The following is an 8981-nucleotide window of genomic DNA, read 5'->3' on the forward strand; positions in this document are numbered from 1 at the left end:
AGGAGACCGTTTGAGTTTGACAAAAATCAGGTCTCAACGGAGAGACGAATGTCGCCATGATGCTAAATCGTTCAAACTAAATACACGTTAGTATTTTTTATAAGTTCAATATATACGCATATATGTTCACCGGATCGGGCAAAAATGCTGCATATTGTCAAACTGCCTGATCCTAGATTGATTTCCTAGACAAAACAAACGTCGCGCGCTCTGACCAAAAATTGCTTTCACTGAAAAACTGGTTTGAATACTTCATGGACTTTAACATTAATACACCAAACCGGCGACACCCACTCTCCCAATCAGACGAAACAAACGCATGGAATTGTTTCTTATGATATTTGAATTAACAAGTCATTACCGACGGCTCGACAAAATCTAGGAAATTATTTCTGATGGCGTATATTCTAGAAATGGTTATCAAACCGTATATGTCCATTCCTTATTTACAGTAATTCGTCAATATTTTGCTATCACGGTTGATAGAAAACAAAAAAAAATAGATAAAAAACAAAAAAATAATTCTATGTGCTTTCTCTGTTGGTTTTTTTTGTTCGTTTATAATACGACTTTGAAACCCCGGGGATATCATAACCGCAGAGTCGTTTGTAGGACACCAGCGATCAGGTAGGGCACAGTCGACGATTCTTTGTGGCGCGACTAAACCCAGCATAAAAATGGATAATCAAGCATTCGAAGACGATACTAAGAGAAAGGTTAGAAAATACTTACAAAAATAAATCCATTTACATTTATACACAGAAATAATTTTTGTTAGAATAATTTAATTATCAAATTAAAATTTTAGTTTATCAGTGTCTATTAAATCGAGTTATTGACATGCCTTATAATTTTCGCAATCTTAAAACGGATTCACATGAATAGCATTTATCATTCAATTTTGGAAATTGATTTTGAAAATCATTTAATATACATTGTATATTCATAGAGACAGCAGGTAGATGTACTTTGCATTCTAAGTATTCAATACCCTTCATGAATATAAAAAGATGTTACAGTTTTACAGGCAATTTGTATTTGTTACGTTATGAATACACGTATAAACTTGTTTTATTCAGGGTTTGAAAACCTTTCGTGATTTGATGAAAAACGATGTCTTTAAGTAATAATGTATATATTTGCTTTTATACTACATGTATCATAAAAGGGACATATGAATACCCGGTACGCAACACACAAATTAATGAAAACGAATTTAAAGTCACATCACCATGTCACCAATCGAAATGCGTTTATTGCATTCGTAATAACGATAGAAAAATATGCGTTTCGTATATTTCAACAAGAAATTCATTCAAATCAATGCAAAAAAATTTCAGGAAAATGGTAGCGATACTATCAGCATAATCAGTGAAAAACCAATAGATCTGGTGGCTGTGGAGACTGGTAATTTACAAGTACCCGATAAAGATGAACCAAGTCGAGAGAACTGGTCTGGAAAATTTGATTTCTTGTTATCGTGTATTGGATATGCCGTGGGAATCGGAAATGTTTGGAGGTTTCCGTATTTGTGCAACAGAAACGGCGGAGGTCAGTCTTGACCACCGAATTCAGAATTTTACCATCCACAATAAAGATCACCTCAGAATGAACGAAGTTGGGAATTCATATTTCATGAAATTAAAAAACCAATAAATGTTCTAGAATATATATCTCAACTTTATTTGAGGGGAAATGACACGTTTCTTAAATCTATTGCGAAATAAAAAAACAGAAAAATAGATTTTCTCACTATTCTATCACATTTTTTCATGGTGAGATCCAAATTTCCGCAGCTAAGCCAAAAACCGGTACGGATATTTTTTCAGGTGCGTTTCTCATACCTTACGCTCTAGCCCTAGCTCTAGCAGGGTTGCCTCTATTCTTCATGGAGCTGAGTCTCGGTCAGTTTGGTTCACTAGGACCGATTACCATCTGGAGATGTCTGCCGCTATTCAAAGGTAAAGTAGTGAAAATGAATGGTGCTGTTCCCAGTAAAACTCGACGTCCAGATACTTTCAAATGTTTATGATTTTTTCCTATGCTGAAACATAAGGTTTAGGATATGGAATGGTAATGTTAACTGGGATTTTGTGCACGTATTACAATGTGATAATCTCGTACGCCATTTTCTATCTGTTTGCCTCGCTGACTAGCGAACTTCCATGGTCTTCATGCAACAATACTTGGAACACACCTCGCTGTTACAGAGCATCTATCGAAGACGTCAGATCTGGTCAGTGAATTTTCCTATTTAGCACGAAAATGATTTTTAACTTGCCGATTCTATACACGAGTACACATGAGTAAAATAATACAATAAAAGTAAATTATACGGAATTTTATATACGTCCCTGTATTGTTATTCGATCAAATCTCTTTTAAAGGAAGTGTAAACCTTACTGGCAGAGTCACACCCTCTGAAGAATACTGGGAGTAAGTGTGTCTGGGGAAATGTAATGTCTATATACCTGATGAGGCTTACTCAACTAAAATCAGAAACATTCGTTAGAAAGTTAACTCTATCTAGGCATATACATATATATATATGTATACAAGAAAAACAAAAGTAGTCAATACAATCTTTCAAACATCAATTAATCTTTTTACTTTTGCCAGAAACGTTTCATTGACGAAAATTTAAATCACCTGACTTTTAATCAACTTAATCAGTCATTTCAAATTTCCAGTCGATATTTATTGGAACGTTCAGATGGTTTTCACGACACCGGTGGTGTCCGCTGGCAGTTGGCATTATGTTTGATGTTGTCTTGGATCATCGTGTTTGCGTCCCTTTCGAAAGGCGTAAAATCATCAGGAAAGGTACATTTGACGATCCAACCCTAATGAGCAAAGCTAATCGGATTAAATTACGAAAGGTTGTGATAAAAATGAAAGACAAATCTACGTTTCAATTTCAGGTTGTTTATTTTACGGCGACATTTCCATATTTAGTGCTTATCATCTTGTTAATCAGAGGAGTAACATTACCAGGGGCAGTTGATGGCATCCTGTACTTCATCACACCGAAATGGAAGTTACTACTAAACCCACAGGTAAGATTACCGTACTGAATTGAGATAAATGCCACTAAGCTTGAAGAATAAGTGGATAAACCAGTCACTACCACTGGTCTCCACACTGACCACAGTTTCATAGAGACCTCCAAATTCGATCTTCAAAGGCCGTATGAGGACGTTCTTGTAAAGACAAAGGGTCCATTTGATATTAGAGGCAAACGGTGTACAAAGATCCTGCATTTTTGGGTTATTGTATTCCTAATTATGAACTAAAACGTCTCCAGCCATTGATTGCAAACACAACTTTGTCTTTGTTGTAAACAGGTTTGGGTAGAGGCGACGGTGCAGATTTTCTATTCGCTCGGTCCGGCTTGGGGTGGACTATTGACGATGGCCAGCTACAACAAGTTCAATAACAACTGCTATAGGTGAAGACTATCGTTTTGTTGTTCTTTGATTATATGGAATTTCAAATCCTTGATATTTTCGTTGAATTTTGCAGAGATGCTATCATTGTTTCTGTGACCAATTGTGGAACCAGTGTTTTCGCTGGTTTTGTCGTTTTCTCGATGTTGGGTTTCATGGCACATAGCACCGGCCAAACAGTAGATGATCTATCCAAGTCAGGTAGATATTTTTCGCAACATCATTCTCTGAAATCAATTTACGATGTATTACATTGAAAACACTTCAAATTTCAGGGCCAGCACTGGCGTTTATTGCTTACCCTGAAGGTATATCGAGAATGCCTTATGTGCCACCAGTTTTTGCCGTTCTATTCTTCATCATGATTTTGACTCTGGGATGCGATAGTCAGGTATCACTCGTTGTTCGATTGTAGTAAATGGATATTTTTCGAATCTTAACGAAAAACTGCAAAACAGTTAATTTTGTGTTCATACAATTGTGTTTTTGTTGTTAAATATTTTAGTTTACGATGATGGAAGCTTTGATCAGCGCTTTTGTCGATGAATATCCAAAATTGTTACGAGCCAAACGAACATTGTGGACGCTGATCATCTGTTTTCTTATGTATCTGATTGGATTTCCTTTCATCACAAGGGTAAAAACAAATATGACTTATGTTCTAAATTTGCAAGGTGTGCAGGATAGTGTATGAAATTATAGTTAGAGTGGGAGGCCTTGCTGGATTACTAGTACACGGTAGTACACGGTAATTTTTTGTCACAAATGACTCGCCCATAGCCGTTCCCTTCAAATTCAGAAAAGACCTACGATTTATTTTTTCATTGAAAACACACCCATAATGCTCTTCGATTACATTTCATAAAGTCGGGGATATACTGGTTCACATTAGTTGATTGGTATGCTGGTGTCTATGGTTTGATGGCGATTGCTTTCCTTGAATCAATTGGAATTTCTTGGATATACGGTACATATTCAATTCGTATTACTAGAAGTTCAACAATCACGATACATACCGGTAACCCCAACCCATATGTTCCGTTTAGGTTTCCATAGATTTTCTGAGGATATAAAGTTAATGCTTGGATTTAAGCCCAATCTGTATTGGAGAGTCTGTTGGCAATTCATAACCCCACTGCTTATGTTGGTGAGTTTTTCCATAGTTCGGTAATATCTGTATCACTGGTCTTATTTAATGAAGAAATATGTTAATTTAAATTTATGGGTTGATATAGGTAATAATGATATTTACGGCAGTATCTCAAACGCAGGCGTCTTACGGTGACTATCAGTTTCCTGATTGGGCTATAAGTGTCGGATGGTTGATCGCAAGCGCGTCTGTCGTCTGCATTCCTCTCGTGTTCATCACGCAGTTCTTCTTCTACACGGATCATTTCAGTGTAAGACATTATAATGATGGAAGGGAGTATTCCAGAATTAAGATTTCCTATCAGAAGCAATGTTTTGGAAATACATGTATTCATTATCATATATATATTTATTTGATTGAATTGTCCGTTTTGCAGAATTGTAGCAAGGAGTCACTGAAACGTTTGATATCACCAACGCCGGAATGGGGACCGGCATACAGCGATGAATCGAGACGAGCGACACTCGAGCAACAAACGAAAGCGATGAAAGAAAGAAAACTCGATCCTAACTACACGTTAGAAAAGGCTAGACCGCTTCAGATCGAAAACCCGTATATAGCTAAACCAGAGTGACAAACTCCGATCATTAACTTCAAGATTTTGGAAAATGGCTTCAAGTATATACACTATGCTTTCCAACGAATAAAATTTTTGTAATTACTTATATTTACTAACGCTTCATCTGATTGGAAAAAAAAGATGACGCTGAGACAACATATTATGCCTAGAAAAATCAAGGGACGTTCAGTATACATTTGACTCAAAGGACTGATCTTACATTCGAAAAATTGCATTAATACAAAATCCATCCATTTTGCCTACTCGACACATCATACCTTTTGTTTTTTTGGTCGAAATCAATTAGAATAAAGGCAAAGATATGTTTATGTATACGAAATACTTCTTGTTTCTATGATGAATATGCTTCGATACTGTACTCAGATCATGCAGGAAGAATGTGCATAAAATGGCCTAAATTTATGGTTATCCCACAATACGATGACTTGATAAACGTATATTCAAATGTATGTATTTCTTCGTCTCCATTTCAATCTATTGAAATGCAGCTTCTACATTATTGTCAACTTTCTACTGAAATCATAGACCATAGATAGAGTGAAAAGAATTTAACCGCTTGATATGGTGAAAATTGCCTTCGGTAAAAATTTTATTTTCATCATCATTTTCTGGTTGTTATCGCCTGGTCTACGATTTCCGTAAATATTATCGAAACCATAATAATTACAGACGCAAATATAATAAGCATATATCGACAAATCCCAAAATTGCAAAATTGTAGACAATCTTCGGTATCTGCAAACTGTTTGTTGGAATTGATTGACGTATACTTAGATAAAAAAATAATCGTCTGGAGGTGCTGAGACTGAATTGACGAAGGCCATGATTTTGAAAACGAACGTTTCAATCAAAGCGACAGTATCTGGCACTTTTCTCTTCAATCGTGATTTCTGCGCCGCAAATCGTAAGACACTTGATCCCGATGCCCTGGACGAAGTATTCGTATTCGATTCGTTATCGCTAGACATTCAATCTGCAGCATATGACATTCCTTTCTTAGGATATAGGTGGAAAAGATCCGTCAAGATGACTACTAATTCAACAAACCAACCTGACTTTCCCGAATGGCTTACAATCATGGAAAGAATCATGAAACTCGGACTTTTGCCGGTAATATTTGTGATCGGTGTCCCAGGAAACATATTAGCTTTCGTAATATTGCTCAATCCCCGTTTCCAATACAACAACTCTTCGATTGGAGTTTACACGATTATTTTAGCATTTTTTGATTTATGTACAACGTTATTCTATGTCCCCGTGCACTTCTTGCGAATGCAATTCAGTCAAGTCGTGCTTTCCATGGAATTTTGTCGCCTTATGATGTGGTTAAATTATTTTTGTCGTCCCGCCTCAAATATAACGTTATGTTTAATGAGCGTAGATCGGTTGATAGCTGTTAGTTTGCCTTTGAAGGCTCGAGTTATTTGTACTAAGAAACGAGCCGTATTTCTTATATGCATAATAACGGCATTCCAGTTTGCGCGAAGCACAGCCCAGGTAATGGCGATTGGTATGAGAACAGTTCCTGATATCGGTAAAGACTGTTTCACCGCTTCAAATCCGAGCTTCCAGAAGATTTTGAATCTGATATTTCTTGTCTGGGTACCGTTGATTGTGATTTTTCTTTGCAATGTGGTAATTATCTATGTTTTGAGGAAATACACCAAACAAAGAAATAAAATGACTGGAGCAGACAATAATACATCAGCCGTTGAGACGTCATTGACAGTCATTCTGGTGACGATTTCCCTTATGTTCCTCATTCTTCATTTGCCTTACGTCATTTATGTTTTAATATTCAGTATATTTGATAATCACTTTCATAGCGATATAACAGCCGTTGGAGCTAAGTATAGAAATATGGCAGGTTGGGTTTCTGGTCATTTCATGACGATCAATTCGGCATTGAACTTTTATTTGTATTGCCTCAGTTCGTCGCACTTTCGGATGAACTTCTGGGCTACATTCTGTAATTAATCTAATCAGTCTTTTCATTGATTTTTTCATTTTTTTCAAAATGCCTAACTTTCGAATAATAACGGAAAGCGATGGATGAAATGTGATGTAACGTATTGTCTCAATGAATTTACTTGATGATATATTTATTATTACCAGGATCAATCAGATAATGATTAATAGATATGGAAAGGATTGAAAAATAAATGATCTATATATTATCAATAAACAACTGTTCCTCACTAAAATATCATATTTTCTTAATAGATGAGTTCTATATTCCCGACTAGTTGAATATGAATGGTCAAATCTTTTTTACTGTTAGATCACAGAACTTTCGCTTAAAGTTCTATAGATAGATGTAGAGCTCTTTCCTTGCTCAAGGTGGAACTGTTGGAATGAAATGAATAGACATTCTTTTTTTACTTTAGAGTCTTCAGAAAGTAGAACTGATGTGATATGCTTGTAATAGCGTGAAACCTTCCCACCATGTTCGAATTGATTTATTCAACCACCACTCCATCTGAAAATTGCTACGCGGTAATTTTTGCGAGCTATGTGATTATTTTCCGCGGAGGCTTGTTTCCAAATCATCGAAAAACTATTTTGCCACCAGCGTCTATACAAATGGCAGTAAATGGAAAATCGATGTTAAAATAGGAATTCACAATCAAACTAAAATTATGTAAGGACGAAACCGAGCGAAATTCTGTTAACTTGCGTTTTTGTTATGTACTTGTACTTAATATACTAAGTGAGTTTCATGTTTCAAGTCAAACATTTTCAGTATTTGTTACGAGTTATTCAAACCAAGTTTAGGGAAGTGGTGCATGGGAGGTCAAAACGAGCTCGCGGATGTTATGGCTACACCTTCAAATTCAACATACGAACACAAATTTCCCGAATGGCTTGCAATCATGGAAAAGATTATGAAACTCGGACTTTTACCGGTAGTATTTGTGATCGGTGTCCCAGGAAACATCCTAGCATTCGTAATATTGCTCAATCCCCGTTTCCAATACAACAAATCTTCGATTGGAGTCTACACGATTGCTTTGACATTTTTTGATTTATGTACGACGATATTTTTCGTTCCCGTGCATTTCTTGAGGATGCAATTCAGTCAAGTTGTACTTTCCGTGGAGTTTTGTCGCGTTATGATATGGTTTAACTATTTTTGCCGTCCTGCCTCTAACATAACATTGTGTTTTATGAGCGTGGACCGGTTGATAGCAGTTAGTTTGCCTTTGAAGGCTCGTATAATATGTACGAAGAACCGAGCCGTCTGCTCATTGCTGGTAGTTGTGTTGTTTCAGATCACCCGATGTACCTGGCAAATGATGGCAATCGGGATGCGGATCATTCCAGGAATAGGAAAAGATTGTTTCATCGGCCAGACGGCTTCCGAGACAAGCTTTCACAATATCCTGAATTTGATGTTTCTCGTCTGGGTGCCATTATGTGTGATTTGTCTATGCAATGTCGTAATTGTCTATTTCTTGAGGAAAAATGCCAAACAAAGAAATAGAATTAGTGTAACGGACACTACATCAGCCGTTGAATCGTCATTGACTCTTATTCTGGTGACGATTTCAATTGTTTGTCTAATCCTGCATTTCCCTTACATCATTTATGTGATATTGTTTCATCTGTTCGATATGTTTGGCGACCTTTCAACTGTTGGAGCCAGGTATGAAAATGTGGCCGGTTGGGTGTCAGGTAATATAATCACGTTGAATTCGGCTTTGAATTTCTATTTGTATTGCCTCAGTTCAATCAACTTCAGAAATAACCTCAGGATAGTTGTTTGTACAGTTTGTAAATCACGTAAATCTAAATAATCCCTATA

General features: G+C 36.4%; 2 protein-coding genes across 2 annotated transcripts; both read left to right on the forward strand.

The window, feature by feature from the left end:
* The first annotated feature begins 606 nt into the window (after window positions 1–606).
* On the forward strand, window positions 607–5480 carry LOC141898470 (sodium- and chloride-dependent glycine transporter 2-like). The gene is made up of 15 exons (XM_074784382.1): window positions 607–716; window positions 1341–1551; window positions 1830–1961; window positions 2057–2236; window positions 2388–2436; window positions 2691–2823; window positions 2922–3056; window positions 3345–3448; window positions 3523–3647; window positions 3722–3837; window positions 3952–4083; window positions 4314–4413; window positions 4493–4593; window positions 4682–4846; window positions 4973–5480. The coding sequence occupies exons 1-15, from the start codon at window positions 678–680 to the stop codon at window positions 5168–5170; spliced, it is 1920 nt and encodes a 639-aa protein (XP_074640483.1). The 5' UTR covers window positions 607–677; the 3' UTR covers window positions 5171–5480.
* A 2512-nt stretch (window positions 5481–7992) lies between these two features.
* Window positions 7993–8973, forward strand: LOC141898259 (putative G-protein coupled receptor 139). Its single transcript, XM_074784087.1, has one exon. The coding sequence runs from the start codon at window positions 7993–7995 to the stop codon at window positions 8971–8973; it is 981 nt and encodes a 326-aa protein (XP_074640188.1).
* Window positions 8974–8981: the final 8 nt, after the last annotated feature.

Source organism: Tubulanus polymorphus, chromosome 2, assembly GCF_964204645.1.
Source record: "Tubulanus polymorphus chromosome 2, tnTubPoly1.2, whole genome shotgun sequence".
NCBI lineage: Eukaryota > Metazoa > Nemertea > Palaeonemertea > Tubulaniformes > Tubulanidae > Tubulanus > Tubulanus polymorphus.

Bases quoted from the DNA above. Each gene is read 5' to 3' on its own strand.
- LOC141898470 (XM_074784382.1), top strand. From the start codon at position 678: ATGGATAATCAAGCATTCGAAGACGATACTAAGAGAAAG. The intron at 4,084-4,313 runs GTAAAAACAAAT...CATTTCATAAAG, and splicing joins GATTTCCTTTCATCACAAGG to TCGGGGATATACTGGTTCAC. The intron at 4,414-4,492 runs GTACATATTCAA...TGTTCCGTTTAG, and splicing joins TGGAATTTCTTGGATATACG to GTTTCCATAGATTTTCTGAG.
- LOC141898259 (XM_074784087.1), top strand. From the start codon at position 7,993: ATGGCTACACCTTCAAATTCAACATACGAACACAAATTTCCCGAATGG.